Source organism: Monodelphis domestica, chromosome 1 (assembly GCF_027887165.1).
Source record: "Monodelphis domestica isolate mMonDom1 chromosome 1, mMonDom1.pri, whole genome shotgun sequence".
NCBI lineage: Eukaryota > Metazoa > Chordata > Mammalia > Didelphimorphia > Didelphidae > Monodelphis > Monodelphis domestica.
The window spans coordinates 111,429,586-111,449,620 of NC_077227.1; the positions used below are offsets into that span (position 1 = coordinate 111,429,586).

Genomic DNA, 20,035 nt, shown 5'->3' on the forward strand with positions numbered 1-20,035 from the left:
TTTCCTTTCCTTCGTCTGTCCTACAATTATTAATCCTATACAACTGACTAACAATTGACATTCCACTGCAAAGTATCATGCATTGCTAAGAAACAAAGTTGAGGTGTAAAGAGTTCCCCTACCATTTTCCACTTGTTTGTGTAACACATCCTTGATAAAATTATACCATGAATAAAACAATCAACTAACAGCTATCTTCTAGAACTACCTTCAGCAATATTGATCCTCTTTCCCATCATTTCCACCATGATTCCTTAACAACAATGAACTTTTCATAATCCACTTAATATTGTAGTCAGTCATCTAAATGCTGCTCTTTGGTAAATGTAGAGTTCAGTAATTGAGTTAGGTATGGTTTTCAGTGAAAAGCAGAAAAAAGAGGAGGCCCCAAAAGGTAAACTGAGGGCCTTCAAAAAATATTGCTAAATGAGCAAGATCACTCTCTTAATGAGAGAGGATTCCAGCTGGATATCAAATCAAGGAGAAAAATGTGCATTGGAAGGTATATCTCAGGCTCCTATCATAGAGGTAAAACAAATCCCTAGCATATTTCACTGGGTTCCTAAATTAAATCTTTATTTCAAAAGTTTCACACATTTACTTTATTATTTCATTATTCACAAAACAAAGATCAAAATCCCTAACATAAGTTTTGTACTTGGTTTTCTTAATAACATATTTGCTAGCATTTCTCTTTGGAATAGATTTCAAAACATTAAGTTTTAAAGATTTAGAATTCTACCTTCTTTTGCATCTCTTGCAATTACTTTGTCTTATGACTTGTTAATAAAGGATAAGAAGGTAGCTCTTTATTTAGAAGATTGGAGGATATTCACTAGATTTTAAAATCATTTCTAAAAATACAAAACATTAAAGGTGTCCTAGTATCTAAGGAAAAAAAATACACTCCAAAGTTTTCCACATGGAGTGTCTAGATTTGGTACATTTCAAGTCAGTCAAATGGTAACTGCCAAAGATCTGGCTCAAACAATGGACCAGCTTAATTGAGTAGATCTAAGTACAATCTGTTTGTATCCACACGGACCAACTCGAACTTCATCTCTTTTAAATGTCTGTGAATCTGCTGATTTTGAACTGGGGATTATTCTGCTTTTCTTCCTGGAATCCAAATACTGAACTTCATGGAAATCCACGACATAAAAAAAATAAAAAATATAAAGCCTTCCAAACAATTCCCAGTAAACGTAATTGACTAATCAAGTAGATGCTTTGAGTTGTTCCAGATTTTAAACCGCTGTCTTGTTTGGCTTATGGATAGGGAATCCTCCTCCAGTATATCGAGGACCAGTTCTGCCTGCTGGAAAGTTGTTTTCTATTAAGTTCAGGGTTTCCTTATTCCTTTAAAGAGAAAAAAAAAGTTGGTTGATTTATCATCTTTCTCCTTTGGAAGTTTGATGCTATAAGTGTCTCTGGTACAGTTACTTATCCATTTAAAATGAGCTAATTAAAACTTTCAGTATTATACCAAGTTATGTGACAAGTGATAAAGTTTGGAATATGCAAAAATTATAATAACAATTACAAATATCCATATTTAGAAATATGAGCCTAAATATAGATAGAGGACCTCATAATGACAATTCCATGAATTTTGTTAACTCCCAACTTCTAATAATTTTTTAGTTTTATAAAATATTTCTTTTCAAAGAATCAATCAAGTTGGGTTTTTTTCCTCTTCACTAAATTATAATGTCAAAATTCAATATGTGCCAACTTTTTAATTTTAAAAAGGCCCTTTTAAAGATGACACCTAGGATGTGAGCCTGGGTGATTAGGAAGAAGGAAAGTTAAGAAGAGGGGATGGTTTGGAGTGAAAGATGAAGGAAGGAAGGAAGGAAGGAAGGAAGGAAGGAAGGAAGGAAGGAAGGAAGGAAGGAAGGAAGGAAGGAAGGAAGGAAGGAAGGAAGGAAGGAAGGAAGGAAGGAAGGAAGGAAGGAAGGAAGGAAGGAAGGAAGGAAGGAAGGAAGGAAGAACTTTAAGTTGCTTTAAAGATCTCCTGATTGGTGAGGTGTATAAGTGAGGAGAAAAATATATGCACAGACTTTAACACATTATTTTTGTCACCAAGTTCCTTTAAATTATAAAGAAAAACATTTCCAGAAACCCCAATTTATAATATCAGCAAATCCTCAGGAATTTTAAAAAGTAATTCCACTTTAAGAAACACACATGTATTTCTTTAAGGGAATGCTGAATTGGGAAAAAGTCAGACTGATAACACAAGTACATCCTAAAAAGGATTTATGTTGAGAATTAAGGAAGGTGGTGAAAATGACTAAGGAAACTATTGAGTTAAGAAGAATGAGAAAAGATGAAACTGATAAGATGAAATGATGAACTCCAAAGGTCAGAAGAGTAGGAGATAATATTCAACATTATTCCTTTGGGGGAAAATATAACCTGTAGAGGATTAGCTAGTCAATCCCAGTCACCTCTTAGCAGAAATGGTTTCATTATTATGAAATCATCCTCAACAAAAGGGCGAAAAAGCTTTAGCTTTGAATGTCCCCAGCAAGGATGAGTTCCTCACATGACCTGGCAATTCATTCAGTTATTACTGCTAACTACATGGATGTCACCCTCCTCCCCAGCCCTAGGCTAATTTCAATTTCTTTGTCAGAAGAAATTGTGGCTGAAAATTCTTAGGCTTCATCAAAGATGACTAATATTAATAAAGAAAATCCTTTATAGCATGTTTCCACATGCAGTTTTTATTCTCATTAGTCATTTATTTCTAGTCTAAATACTCCCTACTATTTTAACTCTAGCTTCATCCTAGTTTTCTTCAAATCTTTTGTTTCTCTCCTATAAATTCACAGTTCTCATGTCTTGTTTTTTTGAGGTATAGACATCAAAGCAAGTAGAATCAGTCAGCTTCAGATGAACAAAATCATAGATAGTTGGTGATTATAGGAAGACAAAGGATTCTAGAGGAATACTATAATGGAAGGCTAGGACAATTAGCGTGACACCTCACCACACTCTGAACCTAGAGCTCTCTGTTAGTGATTGAGAAAGCTCAAATAAAAATGGGCAAGACCCCAACCCCAGGCAGGGATAAGGGAGACTAAAGGTGGTCATCTCTCAAATTGAATGGCTCATCTGAGGAAAGTGAATTAATTTATCTTTAAAAGTGATAGTTTGGGGTCTACCAAAAAATAATTTAGGCAAGCTAGCTGTTGGGCATTAAGTAGATAAAGCCAATGACCAAATTCTGTACTTAAAAAAACTTTATAGGATTATTTACTTAGAATTATGAGGGACTTCAGAGGTCGTGTAGGCCCATTCCCTCATTTCAGAGAAGTGAAAACTAAGCCCCACCCCCAAAATGAAGCCAGATGGCCATTATTGTAGAAATAGGTTGTAGCAAAACCATCATAGAAGAAACTCTTCTGACTGGATCCAGCAAGCTTTTCATTTACAAAGCTGCCTCTTATTCTAGAAAGAGCCCTTCTGCTTAAAAGGTGATCTTTGTGCAAATGCACTTAGATGAGAAAAGCATTTAAGCATTGCCATCTACATTATAACGATGTTTTGTCACACTGAGGGACAGGCATTCAGATATTTTTTTTAAGAAATATTTCGTGGATTGGATAGATCAATCAGGCTGAACTTTGCCACTGAACTAATGAGAAAGCAAGCAAATGCCTCAAAAACATCTGGATCATTTGCTAGCCCATTTGAATCTTCATGCAACTGAAGTATCCAAACTAAAAATCCACCAAGACATCAGCATAATAATAATGATGATGATGATAGCTAGCACTTTATATAGTACTTTAAATTTTGCAAAGCACTTTACAAATAGAAATGATTGGGTTTTGCTAAACATCTCAGGGAAGGGGAAAGGGAGAGAGAGAATTTGGAACTCAAATCTTTTTAAATGAATGTTAAAAATTGTTTTTACATGTATTTGGGGAAAGTGTTTTTTAAAAAGAAAGAAACATCTGGGATGTTTTGTCAACACTATAGAGTCTGAAGATTGAAATCTGCTTACTTTAACTTCACTAATCACCAGCACCGGGCTAATAATGATAATAACAAATTAATAAGAAGTTACTTAAACACAAGGAAGCCAAAAATTATAATCCTGAAAGGAAACAAGAACTTGGAAATTTAAGAGGGACTCTTCATAACAAATACCAAAGTTACTTTCTAGAGGATTGTTTATGTCAGAGATGTATGTCCAGAGACAAGGTTTTAGCTGAAAATGCTGATCCTAAAACATAAGGAATGTCACTAGGGGTTAACGATTGCTGTCAACTCCAAACATAAACGCTACATTATCATAATGTACAGATTAACTAAGGTCCTTAATTAATCCATGCTTTGCTGATCTGGGCACTGGAATTACTTGGAGTCTTAAATGTGAATGAGACTGAGAAGAGCAATTTTCATTTTGAATCACGCAGGCAAGAAGCTCCCAAAGCAAGCTAAAATATTTCATCGTGGATTCTTCAGTCTAACTATATATTTACCAGTGAGTGAGTCATTAGTGGATCTAAATCTCAATACTTGACCTAGCTTCAAAATTAAGTTGGGGTATCATCTTGAAACTGTCATCTGCTCTCTGGCTTTCATTTTACTCACAGACACTCTCTGCCTCACAGTGACATCTCACAGTTTTCTGGATGTTTTACAGTATTTTCATCTATGCAAATAGTACAGAACATGAAAATAGAAAAAAATCACAAATCTTACTTTTGATTTTGTTCCTTGCGTTTCTGACTGAGATATTTCTTCTTCACATTAAGGAGTTCATTGGCAAGTCTCTCAATCTCATACTTGTACTCCTGGCTCTGTGATTCATACATATTCAATTCTGAAGACAAAACCTAACATCCCAAAGAAAGTGGCAGTAACATAAGATACAGTTAGATGGCTTCCTACAGCAGTAGTCAGTAGCCCAGAAAGGAAATCTAAAAGGACTACGTCTCAAGAACGTGAAAAACGAATATACAGTTACAAGTCAATAAATGGACCAAAGACCTTACTAAGGGTTGAAGGATAAAAAGATAATAATGTGCCTTAAAAGGAAGTGGCATTCTCTAACTTATGATGACTAATATTAAATAACATTGATTGGGCTAAAGAAAAATATGATCTCTTAAAATAAAGTATCTTATAGTCTAAGCAGACATGACAAGCACAAGGTTGGTGAGGCCAAAATTAGATTAAAATGTAATTGGGAAAAATAAATAAACAAATTTAAATAAATGAATGAATGAATAGATAAATAAATAAATGAATGAATGGATAGATAGATAAATGAATGAATGAATGAATAAACAAATAAACAAATAAATAAATAAACAAGCAAATGAATGAATGAATGAATGAATGAATGAATGAATGAATGAATGAATGAATAAATAAACTGTAATTGGGGAAGGGGCAGCTAGGTGGCTCAGTAGATAATGTGCCAGGACTGGAGTTGGGAGGATCTCAGTTCAAATCTGTCCTCAGATAATTCCTAGCTGTGTGACCTTTAGCACTCACTTGACCCCAAATGTCTAGCTCTTATTGCTCTTCTGCCTCAGAATGAAAACTCACATCAATTCTAAGATAGAAGATAAGGGTTTGTTTGTTATTTTATGTAAAGAAATATTTAACAAAATCAATAAAAATACAATAAAAACATAGATAATGTTAATATGTGGTTTTTTTTAAATCAATGTATGCCTGTAGGGATCCTTAGGTACAGTTTAGTGGCCCCCATTTCTATTTGAGTTTGATACCACTGTTCCAAAACATATTCTAAGAATATATGCCAAATATGCCCAAAAAGCGGGGAATTGGAGTGAGGACAAATTTAATTTTTTTTTAATTTGCTGAAAAGCTTTTTTAAGCCAATCATGGAAAAGTCACTAAGTAGTTTAACTCCATAGTTTTGGAGTAAAAAAAATTATTCCATAACCATCCTCCTAATCCCTTAAATCATCACACTGCTAACACTGTGGGTATTCATTTTTCAAGTTCTCAGTGGATCATGGTTCTTGCTATTGTGTGTCCCTTTCCTTGGAGTCTTTGGAGCTATTCACAAATTCCCATTTTGCCTGGTACAGGGTAACTTACCTCTGAAGATGTAAAAGGCACAGCATGTACTTAAGAGTCTGACTCACTTTGTAAGAAAGAGCAACATGAAATGTGATTATCTGCTTCAGTTAAATGTGGAAAATAGATGCTTTTATGGTCACCAACAGGCCAAACAGGGTATTTGCTCCTGAGATAAGAGGACCATGCATTTCATATAAGATATCTGTTAAAATATGGCCCCAATCTCCCAGAGAAGCAGAGACTGCCCACCATTCTATTTACAGGCACTGTGATTTATTCTGTATTTCCAGTTCCTTATTCTTCATTTCCAAGATTTGCATGAAAAGAGGATCTTCTCCTCTTAAGTGTTCATCTGCTTCTGAACCTTTTCCCCTTAATTGCAATGGAAATGATTATGACTATGGTGATGCCAACAGAAGAATATGATTTCTAGTTAGGGAAAAATCTGCCAGAACAGCTGAACTCTAAGAAACGTAGATCCTGTTTTCAAACCATAAATAAGAGATTGGGGAAGAGAATACAGGCAAATCACCTGAAATGTTCATTAACAGTGACCTCTGAATTTCTTCCATACACCATCAACTGTACTTTCTCATACCAAAGAACTGGATTTTTTAGCTAAAGAGTTAAATAGTCCTGAAGATTCTACGAGCCACTCAGTGTGAAGCAGCACTAATGTACTAGTAGCTAAAAGAAATATTCAGGCTAGAAGCAATGTATATCTAACCTGGTGCAACTTTATTGGAAAGAGAAAATGATAATATTTGTACAAAATAACCAAAAAAATGAAGATGTGAAAAATTCTAGTTGTTGCTTAGAATTCTGTGAGAATTAAAGAATCTCAAATGCCATCTAGTCCAGTCCCTAATTGAGCAATAAGCCCCTCTGTACCACAGCTGGGTCTTCCCTCCCACCCTCAGAATATCTCTAGTGAGAGGAAAAGTGCTACCTCTAGAGATAAATGAGAGCTATAAGTATTTACAACAGTATGCTGTAAATTAATGTTGTAATTAGGCATATGTTTTGTCTGCCAGGTTTTTTTTAAGTTATAAAATCCTATTCTTCAAAGAATACTTATAAAATGACATCTGTTTTCCCCATGCAGAGAAGGCTATTGAACTTCTCAGAAATAAGGACTATGGCACTAGACTGTAAGACAAGGGCCACATACATTAGTTTATACTTTCTTTCCCCTTATAGCTTGAGCATGACAGGGAATCAACAAATATTTAGGGGTTATATTTAATATATGACATTATTCTGATAACATTCATGGAATCTTACAGATGTTTCTCATCAGACTTTCCTATTGTAGCAACAATATCTAAGTATTTAGTAAGATAATGTTCAAAATATAACAAGTAAATCCACATGGAGGGAGGGGGAAGAAGAGATTGTAAATAGAAAAATGAAGAGTATATGTGGACTAATTCTGCAAAAAATGTACAGAAAGAGCTCCAGGATAACAAGACTTTGGGTGAGATCCAATTTTTACTTGATTTAAGCTTAGTTTTCTTTCCTTCTCCTATTCATCATATTGGTAGAGGAGTAAGACCCTGGGAAATTGTGGGAAACTTGTGGGTTTTGCACCTGTTTTCAGGTGAAAGAAGAGAACAAGAGAAGCCGGAACCCTTAGAAGCTCTTCCTACCAGAAGGGCAATCTGAACATTTTCCCATCCTGATTTGGGAAGGTAGTCTGATTTTGTTTGGCAATTAAACCAAAACATCTTTCCTCTCTAATTATTTCTTTATTACTCACGTAAAATTTCTTAGTCCTTCATGCTCCAACCCTGGTTCCCTCCCGTTTTTGCCCACCTGTCTCTTTCTAGAATTGGGAACCCTTCAACTCAGCCTGATCACCCAAGTGGTAAGGAGGGAGCAGTCAGGTCAGCCTCTCCCCTGATTTCCTTATAAGAAAACTATTTCCCAAAGCATAAATGATGTTCAGAATCGACAGACTCGTATCAAGAATCAAGGATTCCTCTTCTGCACCTCTGAAAGACCTCCCTTTTGATAGCAAATAGTCAAAGGCTTCAACTCACTTTAAGTTGTTTGGTTTTCTCTCTCAAGGTGTGCCTGTAGAGTTGCAATTGTTCAGCAGCTTCAGGACCAGGCTGCCGAGCCAAGATATGTTTCAGTTCCACGTATAGTTTCTCTTTTTCCTGTAGACATATTAGACAATCATAGAAATTCATGCTGGAAAGGACTTTAGGGATTATCTAGGTCACTTCCTCTAATTTTTTAAATGCTTACAGCAACCTCAAGCGAAATTGAATGATTTGCTCATAATAATGTAGTTAATGAGCATCCACCCTGGGATTTGAACTCAGATCTCCTGATTCCAAGACCCAGGATTTTCCAGAAGGGACAAAATTCAGTGATGCTTGTCCCAAGTTCTGAGTCTTCCCCACACTTACATCTAAGGTCAGAGTTGTACTGGTGATGGCCAAGCAATCAGTCCATCTTGATGCCATGACAAGAACATTCTTTTGGAAACTCCAGACTTCCTTCCACTAACCCCTACTAAAACTTCCTGGGTTGTTTCGATTTCCAAAATAAAATGCCCTCTGGTGCTCTGAGATCTGATTGCCTGAAATTTACTTTCAGATCTTTAAATTGAAGGCATTATATAAAAAATCAAAAATTCATTTCTACATCTTTCCAAACACCCTTCCAGAATTTGGACAAATACTGATAAAGACAAGTGTTTCTACTCATCAGTTTCCATATTTACTTCCTTGAGGTAACTATGTTGAAAAAACACAATAGGTAAAAAAGACTCTCATTAAAAGAGACATCCAGTCAAATGAGAAGCTAATTTTTACCAAGAAGCAAGTATTCCAAGTACTATCATCAACTAACCCGGATTGCCAGAGAACATAAAACAGTCAATAAAAATGTAGCTAAAGGGAAATTCATTAACTGGCAATTGTTATCATTTGTTGTAGTTTCTATCTTCCCCTGACGCATTATGGAAACTTTATTATAAGCACTACAGCTCCATTTACCAGGAAGTGTGTACATTACTTAAAATCAGTTTCACAGAATAAAACCGTTTCAGATACATGCCCAGCAATGGCATAGAAGGAAAATGGGCCCCAAAGAAGGGGAGAATATCAACAAATAGAATTATGAGCTAGGCATTTTCCTTTATTATACAACATTCTGTTTCACCTTCCAAAAGAATCTTCACAGCGTCTGTAACAAACAATAAGTATAATATCAAGAGGTAAGTTTATTTTTTATAACCACTTAAAGTTTACCTCACTAAGAAAAAAAAAATCTTCCTGACTCGGCTTGAAGATTCCACTTAAAGAGGAAAAACCCAGTTAACTACTTTTGTACCTCTCAGCTGTCTCACTTTCTCTGGTATAGGTAGTAGTCAGGACTGAAACTAAAGGATCCCAAAGAAGGCAGAAGAGACTCATCTTGGTTTTGTCCAACTAAAATCTCAAACTATCTATACTAACTTCTTTCTATCAGCTCAGAATATTTCACAGAGACTAAGCTTCCATGGCCCTGAGATAGAGAAGCCAAGGGATAGACAGAAAGGCACCTTCAACATTTATTAACACTCAATAAAGATTGACTCTCTGCCTACTGTGTGTAGAAAATGGTGCAGGGTGGTAAAGAAGAGACAATATTTAGATATAACATAACCCTTACCTTAGTGGGTTTTTGAATTAATATTCAATAATTATAAGTTTACTTAGTAACTAAAGTAAAAAGAACTACCTAAACCCAGCCTGCTCAGGAAAGAAGAAAGAGCTAGGGAGGAGCTACAGAACTCATAAACAATAATGTGACCATGCAGATGTGCACAAAGGAAAAAGGATTCTGGGTAATACAGAACAGAATTTTGGCTAATGTAGTTTTAGGGGTTCAAGAATTTCCAACCATACACCTTCATTAAGCTTAGGATTAGTAGCTTAGTAAATATAGTGGTAGACTTACTGAGGAAAAACCTGGATCAGAATTCTATTTCAGATACTTTACTAGCTGTGTGATCTTGGACAAAACACTCCGAGCCTCAGTTTCCTCATCTGTAAAACTGGGAAAATAAAGCTTGAACCTACCTTCCAGGACTACTGTGGGACCCAAATGAGAAAAAAAAATGAGTGTAAAGCTTTTTGCAAATTTCAGAGTGGTACATTAATATCTGCTATTGTTATCAACCTCAAAATTAGAGGGGATATGACAAAAACAGATTATTATAATACATGTTACCACATGAAGAGTGAATTGGAAAGTTTAAAAACAAAGCTATTAGGGGGTGAGTTGATGGCAATCATGGGGATCTGGAAGGCTTTGCAAAGTTGAATTTTGAGTTAGATTTTAAAGGATGGGTTAAATTTTACCAGCGAAAAGGGAAAAAAAAGGAAATTATAAGCCAATTATGAGCCTAGAAAACAACCTAAGGAAAGGCACAAAAGTGAAAAAAGTAGATACAAGCTTTTCAAAGAACTATCTGTTCTGGAACCCATCAAGTTTGAGGTGCTAATGGGCCATCCAAAAAGAAAGGTCATACAGGGAGCTGAAGGTGCAAGTTTAGAGCTCTAGAGAGAGGTCGGAGCTAAAGGCACAGATAGAAGTTCCCTACATAGGGGGTGAATGAAATTTTAAAAAGGGAAAGTGTAGAGAAACAAAAAAGTAAGACAAAGTCCATCTGGACATCGGCTAAGACTCCCCACCAAAACCAAAGCAGCTATTAAATTCTTGACTGTTCTTAAGGATAATTTCATTCTTTAGAAGGTGGAAGGTTTGACAAAGGATTCTGCTATTCTAGGCTTGATCCTCACTATAAGAAAAGAACTGGTTGCTAAAGGAGTAAGGATGGCTAACTAAGGAGATGCAACACCTCCATCTTAAAATTCCTGACAGAAGAGAGGAAAGTTGATGACCATTTAATATGTACCATGGATCTTTTGAGAATATATTTAAAGGAATTTGGAGACGTAATAGGTAGCATGCCAGGGTCTAAAACTACGAAATGGAAATCAACCAAGAGAGAGATGGGAAGTTGTCAAGAACAAAATGGCAAAGGAACCAACAGAGGCAATTACAGTAAGGGGAAGGAAAATGAGGAAAGAATTTTTTTTAAAAATTTCAGTGTGAAAGCATGGGGAATTCAAACCAATTAAGATTTTTAAAAGGCATGCACAGAAGATGAAGGAAAGGCAGGTAATGGAAGATAAATACAAAAGAGAAGCATGATTCTTTAAGAAGAGTGAGAGGAATACTAAAGCCCAAAATGATTAGAAGTTCATAAGGAAATCTGAGGTAAACAGAACAGGCTTTTAACCTCCATTTTAATGAGGATGCTGGCCAGCCATGTCTTCTTCATTCTTCTCCAAGCTAAAATCCAAACTCTCCTCCAGGAGTTTCTCTCCAAAGACCCCTGCAAGGTACCTTCATCTCTCCCCTCCATCAGGCTTCCTTTAATGTGTTGTCACCCCCTCCCATTGTCCCCTTCCACTCCTATTAGAAAGTAAATTCCTTAAAGGTAGCACTGTATTTCTGCTTGGATTTATATTCCCAGCACTTAGCACATTGCCTAGCATATAGTCAGGGCTTAATATTCACTGAATAGACTTGATTTTTGTGGTTCATCTTTTGTTATTGAATAGGATCAATGACATTACAAGGTGATAGAATGGATTTAAATGAGGCAACATTCTACAAAGTCATCAGCCTCTCTCTCTCTCTTACAGATTCATCAAAGTCTAAGGGACAAGGCAAAAGTCAGGATGGCATGTGATGGCCCTGGATGCAATGGATGACGTTGGGCATCTTCAGTGTCTGACCAAACTCTAATTGCTCCATAGTCTGTGCTTCAGCTACCTTCATAGCCATTGGAACAAATTGTTCTGATCCACCCATCCCACCAGGAGGAAGTCTTTGTCTGCTTGGGGTAGACATCCCCCTAAGTCATTGATGAGTTTGAGGTCTGTTGGTTACCCTCAGCCTGGTTTTAGCCCATCTTCCAAGATGGTTTTAACAGGGTATGGCCACTGTCTGTGCTTGTGCTTCTTGGAACCCCAGGTGAGAGTTGGGTGAAAGGTGGATACCAAAAGTGGATGAGCAGCCATGAAAAGGGCTCCACAAGCCCTCATGCCAGGGGAACTAGTCCTCCCTGCACACCCCATATGCCCCACTTAACTCAACTTTTTTAGAGTATGTTAGGAAGAAGACTGCTGCTCCTGGCACATGGAACAATGATAAGGGACAAGTAATAGAAAGTAGAACTATTCAATGCTGTTTTACCTTCTAGTTCTCTGTCAAGGAATTTGGAAGGATAGATATTAAAACTCAGGCTAAGTAGGAAGGTAGTAAGAGAGTTCCTAGCTGCCCTCATTGAATTCATGTCAACAAACTTGAAAGAACTGACAGCTGTGACTGCTCAAGGCAAATGAGCTATATTCACCTTCCAAATTACCTTGCACTGAACATAAATAACATCACAATCTCACAATGGAGTTGACCCTTCAAGTGTTTCCTAAAAGGAAGAACAATTTTCTCATGCAGAAGTAGGACATTTCTCCCAGTTTGTTCCTAAGTCTTATTCTAGGACTTCCTTTTTCTAAAAATCATAAAGTATATTAAAATTGATAAGACAGAAGGAGCAAGGAAAAATGAACATAGAAGGATCATGAATGAACAAACAGTAGAATTAACTGAATGCTTCAAGTTGAAAAACTAAGAATCAGAAATATCATAGCTTGAAGGGGCCTTGGAAGTTGACTGGTCTGTTTCATCTTGAATCAGAATCCTTCTCTCCACTGGACCTGAGAGATGGTCATCAACATTTTTATTAAAGACCTACAATGAGAGAGAATTCACGTCTCCTAAAGCAGCTCATTCCACTTTAAGATAGCTCTTTGTTGGAAAGTATTTCCTTGGGGGCAGCAAAGTGGCTGGGCAGTTTGAGAGCCAAGACCAAAGATAGAAGGTCCTGGGTTCAAATATGGCCTCAGATACTTTCTAGGTATGTGACCCTGGGTAAGTCACTGAACCCCGTTGCTTAGCCCTTACTGTTCTTCTGCCTTAGAACCAATATACAGTATTGACTCAAAATGCAAGGTAAGGGTTTTTTAAAAAATTATTTCCTTACATCGCATTTAAATCAACCTGTTTGAAACATCTATCCTTCTTTCCTCTAGAACTAAGCAGAACAACTCCAATCTTTCCTTAACATGACAGTTCTTAGAATATTTGAAGACAGCTATCCCTCACCCTCTAACTAGATGGCAAAATGAAAAGAGCTCTGAGCTTAGAGGCAGGAAGATCCAGGTTCAGATCTAGCCTCAGATACCAACTGCCTCATATTTCTTAACTTCGCTTTGCCTTGATTTCCTTAACTCTAGAATGGGAATGATAATAACTTCATAGGACTGTTGTGAGGACCAAATGAGATAATATTTGTAAAACACTTAGCCACTAATACATAGTACATGGGCACTTTTTTAAAAAATGCTTATTCCCTTCCCATAAGTCTTTCTTCTTTAGGCTACACATTCCTAGTCCCTTTACTCAAATTTCATATAAACACAAGGTCCTTCACTCCACCTTATCAATGACTTTCCCAAACCGTGGTGCACAGAAATGTACATAATGTTTCAGCTGGTCTGACCAGAGAAGAAGACAAATTGTAATATATCCATCCATACACACACACACACACACACATCCCCCTCCAGCCCTGTACTCTCTACCTTTCTTAATTTAGCCTAAGATCACACTAGCTTTCTTGACTGCCATATTAATCCTAGATTGCCCCCTAAAGTCCCCAGATCTTTTTCATAAGAATTGTTGTCTAACTGTGCTTTCCCTTTCTTGTTCTTGTGAATTTGGTTCTTTGAAGCCAAGTGTAAAATTTTACATTTATTCCTCTAACACTTCATCTTGTTGGGTTCATCCCAGAGTTCTATGTGAGCCTTTATCCTATCAATGTATTTGCTACCCATACCAGCTTGGTATCATTTGCAAATTTGAGGTCTGTCATCTATACTTCTATTCAAATCATTGATACAACTGCACATGTCCCTGGGATATTCCACTAGAGACCTCTTTCCAAGCTGACATCAAACCATTAGTGATTCCTCTCTTGGTCAGAGTATCCATAAGTTCTGTCTCCAATAGTACAATTCATACTGATTTTAAGCCCATAACTCCCTAGGAAGTTAGATATTCCAAGAAAGATGATGGAACTGAAACCAAATAATAGTTTATAGTCTGAGACAATGAAACGCATGAAGCAAAGAGGAAAAGGAAATTCTGGAAGTAAAGAGTCCTTTATCAAATTTCTGCTTGTATTAATTCAAGCAGACTCTTAAAGAAGAAAATCTTCCTAATAAAAAGCCCCAGCAAAGGCTGGTCAGCATTAACATGCTGGCCCTGAGTGTGACACAGATTTGTATTTGAGGAGAGTAGACTAGTAATTTGGATAAATATGGAGTAGTTGATGGATTGAAGGTCTTATGTACAATTGTTTTCCAATTTATTTCTCTCCTAACCCTCTACAAGGGCCAACCAAGCTCTTCAAACATTGTGCAATGGTGTGTATAATAACCCCATTTAGAGACAAAGCGTGCAATTCTATTATAAAGAGAATCTATCTTATGCAACAGAGACTCATTAGCTGTCCAATGTATATTGTCTCCATAAGCCGGCACTGGCAGAACCAGCTGCCTTGTAATGCATATCCTGTCCTTCTTCATTAAGCAGAGTCCATCTTTTTTTAAACCTAGTCAATTAATTTGTCATTGGGTTAGAAGCACCATATGTCAATGAAGAAAATCCCAGAAAAATCATAAATACTGTATTTTTCCTCACTAACAAAAGAGTATTTTCCTCAGGCTAACATCTATGAATTTATTGTTTTCACTGTTGATTCACAAGGAATATTAATATCACTTTGGCTCACACCTCATTCTTCAAATGATTTTATGAATAGCTGCTGCTAGAAAAAAAAAATAAAGTTAAACAACTAACATCAATAGTGGAGGTCTCTGGGTCCAGCTTAAAAATTTTATGATTCTATGATTCTAGTCTAGTTCATTGTGTGGAAGTGTTGCAAACATTAAGTATGTTATCTTCATCCTCAGTAATTAAGTTCTCTTCCCAAGAATCCCCATTCTCTTTGTCAGAGAATTTGTCAGACACGATTATGGGATTCCTTTGCTGAAAGACTCTCCGTGGAATGATGTCAAATGACAGTTTAGCACACTGTCAATACTGGCCAAATGCAGTGGTGAAAAATTAATTACATTATTAGCCTCAAATAATACTTTCATTACATGGTGCCACTCTGGAACCACATGGGAAACTGCAGCATTAAATATTGCATAGATTTCAAGGATTCATGTTTTATCTACCTAAAATTTCAAAACCTGCCTTCAGAACAATCTGGGCAAATAAAAGTTAGAACTATTCTGGGAACAATTCAGAGTAAGAACTTGGGCTGCTCATAGGTCTCCTTTCAAGCCAAACCATAGTAACATTAAATTCCCTGTCTGTTGACTCTACAGCTTTTCATTTGCTTCTTAATCTGTAAGCAGAAGCTAGTTCACATTCAATGTACACCTTTCCCCTCTGTTTCCCTAGCTCACTCACTCTGTGCAATAACTAACTAAGAAGAACTAATTTATTCTATTTTAGACTGAATAACACTATGTTCAGCAAATGCCAATGCATTGATTCTGCTCAGACACACAGTCATCCGTTTGTTCAGGCTAAAGTTGGTGTAATCACCACAGCAAAGTCAGGTGAAATGGGTGATGTTTTTTCCTGCTTAGAAATATCTGTCTAAAGTCATTGGGTCAATAATCCCTCTATAAAATGCTGGGTATCATTCCCTTGGATCACCTGCATTTCCTCTTTCCTCCACTGATAAAGTCAACTTAATATGGAGAAGACAGAAATGTAGGTTAAGAATTGCAGTTCCAAAAAAATCTATACAGAATCAGGGACACATAGAAATGCTGTGTTTACTAGAACTCAAGAAATAGATATGGGGCACAGAATAACATAAAGAACTACAAGGTAGGGTAGCACGATGGTGAAGGAACTCCTAGACATCTCTATGGGAAGAGGAACATCAAGGTGGGATCTAGACATCAACAATGGGACAATTATCTTGAATTTTCTGACATGTTTATGACCCTGCAAGGTTCAAATTTCAAGAAAATATCTTTCCAAAATTCTAATCAGTCATTTATATTGTTACTTATTTTTCTATTTTCCTCAAACAGATTATAAACTCCTGAAGAAAAGGGTTAAATTTTATATTTCTTTATATGCCCTCATGCCTAGAAAAATGGTCTGCACATAGGTGTTCCATAAATTATTGTTGATAATAACATTTTATCATGAATCCATATTTGTCATATATTAGGATCATAAAATCAAAGATTTAGCATTACGAGGGAACTTAATCATCATCTAGTCTAACCCTTTTATTTTATAGATGAAGAAAAACTAGGGCTCAGAGAGAGTGACTTTTCACAGGTTACACAGCTATTAAGGGGCAGAGCTGATATTAGAATCCAGTCCCTAACCCCAAATCTAGGACTTGACTACAACAATATAATTATGAATCTAAAATGAAGTTTTGAAAAATCAAATTCCAATTAAAATTAGAGGAGTGTACTAGTTGCTATAATAATATAACTTTGAGCTAAAGATGTTTATAGAACATAGATCATAGGATTTGGGATTTAGTTCAGGGCTTGCTTAAAGTAATCTGTAATCTCCTCAATTTGGAAGTTTCCTCTAACAAGTTTCTTTTTCCTTGCCCTTCCTGTGCACTTCTGTCCAAATACTGCCATACTTTTGCCACAGATCATCCTCATTATCCTGCATCATCCCATAAATTTTGGTACTCAACCTCCTCATCACCCTCGGCCCCTCTGAATTCCAAAACCTCCATTTAAGGAGGGAGCTTAGCTCAGACATCTTATTTTTAATCTTGTCTCACACTGAGATTTCTCTGACTTCTCTATCATGTCCCCATTTTGGGTAGGGGTATTTTTCACCCTAACCTTTCCATTTCATGTTGCTTTTGAATATTGTTTTCCCCAGTTAGATTGCAAGCTCTTTAAGGTCAAGGACTTTCTCTTCATTCCCAATTTTATTCCCAACTCTTTAATAAATATTTATTGCTATATATTGGCCTAATATATTGGAATCCTTCCTTGCTTTCTCTTAACATTATAAGCGTACCAGTGGATCATTTAGGCTGTTCATTTGTCATCCCTCTCCCTCAACATGTAACCAGCCCATCTTTTTATCACACAATTCTTTGATGATATATTTCACTCCTGGTCTTCAGAATTCTTCCTTATGTTACAGTCTCATCATACAGACCACACTCATTTCCATTGCTTTCTGAGTGATATTCGCTTTTAATTCTTTGGAAAATGTTGTTTGCCTATCTCCTTGCCATAGAGCAAAAAGAACTCAGTATATTAAGATTTGGGCCATCGCTCTCATGAGAAGTTTGAAATCACTAAATGAGCTTTGTTGTTCAGTCATTTCAGTTGTGTTTGACCCATTTGGAATTTCCTTGGCAAAGATACTGAAGTGGTTAGTCATTTCTCTACCCAGCTTATTTGACCAATGAGAAAAACAGGGTTACATGACTTTCCAGGGTCACACAGCTAGTCAGTGTCTGAGGTCAGACTTGAACTCAAGAAGATGAGTCTGACTTCAGCCCCAGCACTCTATCCACTGTGGCACCTAAAGCAAAATCCAGTCCACATTCTTCCTTATGAGTTCAACTAGAGATCCAATTTGTTGTCCATCTGTTCAGTGTGTCCCAGATATACATATTGTGGTACAAGTTCTAGAGGGGATCCACTCAAATGCATGTTGTAATCTGTGAGATGGACATTACTCATACGCTTGATCTTTCCTGTGAGGTTAGATCAAACTCTTTGTTACAGAACTCTTCCAGGAATGATGCTCTGCAGTGTTCTGGGGTTTGATGTAATCAGCACACAATTGACCACAAACAGTAGCATCTGGAGTACCTCTCTGTCCACAAGAAATTCCATTTGGACTCTGAGCTGAATATCCTCCATCACAGTGGGGAATGCTTTGGGCAAGTCTGTATCCCCTTCTATTACATATTAGTTGATGTGTGTGATTAGGAGTCAATGAAGAGGATGGTTTCTGCTGCTATTGAGTTCAAAGAATCTTGAAAAAATTTGAGTAGGGAAAGGAAACACTTGTTGGAAAAGAGCCTGTAAGGTGGCATTTTACTCCCCTGGATCAAATGCTTTTCTATACTCAACAGTAAGTAAAACAAGAACTTTGAATCTGTACATCTTTCAATCCATTGTGAAACAGTAATCTATTGTAGTCCTTTTTTTGAATATCAATTTCAAAAGCTCACTTTTTCTCTAGTGAATCCCCTTACTGAGGATACCTTCAACTCACGTAGAGCAGATAGATTATTCATACATTTTGTATAAATGAAAGAACCAACAGATCAGTGTTTACTGATGTTTTCTCAATCACTTTTTGGGGAGATAAATAAGGTTTGAGATATTTTTTACACCTTCACTACAATCCTTTTCTTCGGATACCTTATATTTTATTGATTCTTTACCAACCTCATTTATGTTGCCTCTTGCACAGATCAGCCAGATGACACAATGCATAGAGTGCTGAACTTGAAATCAGGAACTTTCATCTTCCTGAGTTCAAATCTGACCTCAGATACTTACAAGCCCTGTGCAAGTAAGTGTGACCCTGTGTGAGCCCTGTGACCCTGGGCAAGTCACTTAACCCTTATCTGTCAAGTTAGCTAGAGAAAGAAATGCCAACCATTTCAGTATCTTTGCCAAGAAAACCCCAAATTCAGTCACAAAGGGTATGAAATGACTCAACAGCAACTTGCATGATATAACCGTTGTATGTGTGAACCAATCTGTTTTCCCCATCTTTGTACTTAGTGCCATTACTACCTTTCCTATAAGTACCTCTGGGATTGTGGTCTTAAGGACCAAGTTTGGTGGTTCCACTGTCTTGATATGAAAAATAGTTTATCATAATTCTTATAAATCTCTATTTTTCCTACTTGCATCTTCATCCTTAAAATTCCTGAGAACTTAGTTGAGTGTCTTTAAAAGCTTTCTTAGACTAATTTTATCCTCTGCTGCTTTTTCCTACTCTATTAAATGATGCTGTTTATAACTGTCCATATTTCTTTGTAAAATCTTAATCTTGTGTTGCATTAGGCAGCCATCTTTCTTCTTCTAGAAATTAAATCAGATGTTTGCTGATTAGGGCTGGTTTCTGGATTCTTTTGCTCTCCATATCATAGCAATTAATTTACAATGGCTAAAATTCTATATAGAAATATTACAATTGGTATTCATGTCATTTCTATTTTCCATTTGGGGGATATGATCCTGGCAACAGACTAAGGCCATTTTCTCTCTTAATATAAAGAAGGTTCATCATTATTAGTAGACTAGCCACATGATGATAAAATTTCTGTCATAGTGACCCATGAAATAAAGATAATATACAAAAATGGCTCTCAAAACTATGCAATAGTTTTTTTGTTTGTTTGTTTCTGCAATGACAATGACAAAGGATAGTAAAGGGAACAGAGTGCTATGGATCATTTTTAGACTGTCTATAAGCTTTAGTTTCATGCTTACTACTATAAATGTGAGATTTTTGTTCAATGAACAATTAAGCTTAACTTAAGGTGTTGAAGCATATCAATTGACAATCTTCCTATAAATGAAATAAGAATAGGGAAATTACAATTGAATGTAAGGATGGCTCCTAGGAGGAGAAGCAAAGAAAGGAACTAGTAGGGTAGCTCTTATCATACACCTAAGGTCAACATGGGGCATTATTTCATGGAATTTTTAGTGATTACATACTGAGGTTCAAGCCTGGGCATTAACATAAGATCTTCCTTATTAATGAAAAGAATGAT

The 20,035-nt window shown here is 36.4% G+C and overlaps 1 protein-coding gene across 2 annotated transcripts in view; it reads right to left on the minus strand.

Moving 5' to 3' along the window:
• Window positions 1–587: 587 nt before the first annotated feature.
• Window positions 588–20,035, minus strand: part of CFAP58 (cilia and flagella associated protein 58) — a 119,589-nt gene continuing 100,141 nt past the window's right edge. For both annotated transcript variants that reach the window (XM_016428546.2, XM_007479043.3), the window contains exons 16-18: window positions 8,121–8,240; window positions 4,723–4,856; window positions 588–1,359 (exon numbers count right to left, since the gene is read on the minus strand). In XM_016428546.2, coding sequence (XP_016284032.1) covers window positions 1,248–1,359; window positions 4,723–4,856; window positions 8,121–8,240 — 366 coding nt within the window. In that variant the 3' untranslated portion in view covers window positions 588–1,247. The remainder of the gene's footprint in view (window positions 1,360–4,722; window positions 4,857–8,120; window positions 8,241–20,035) is intronic.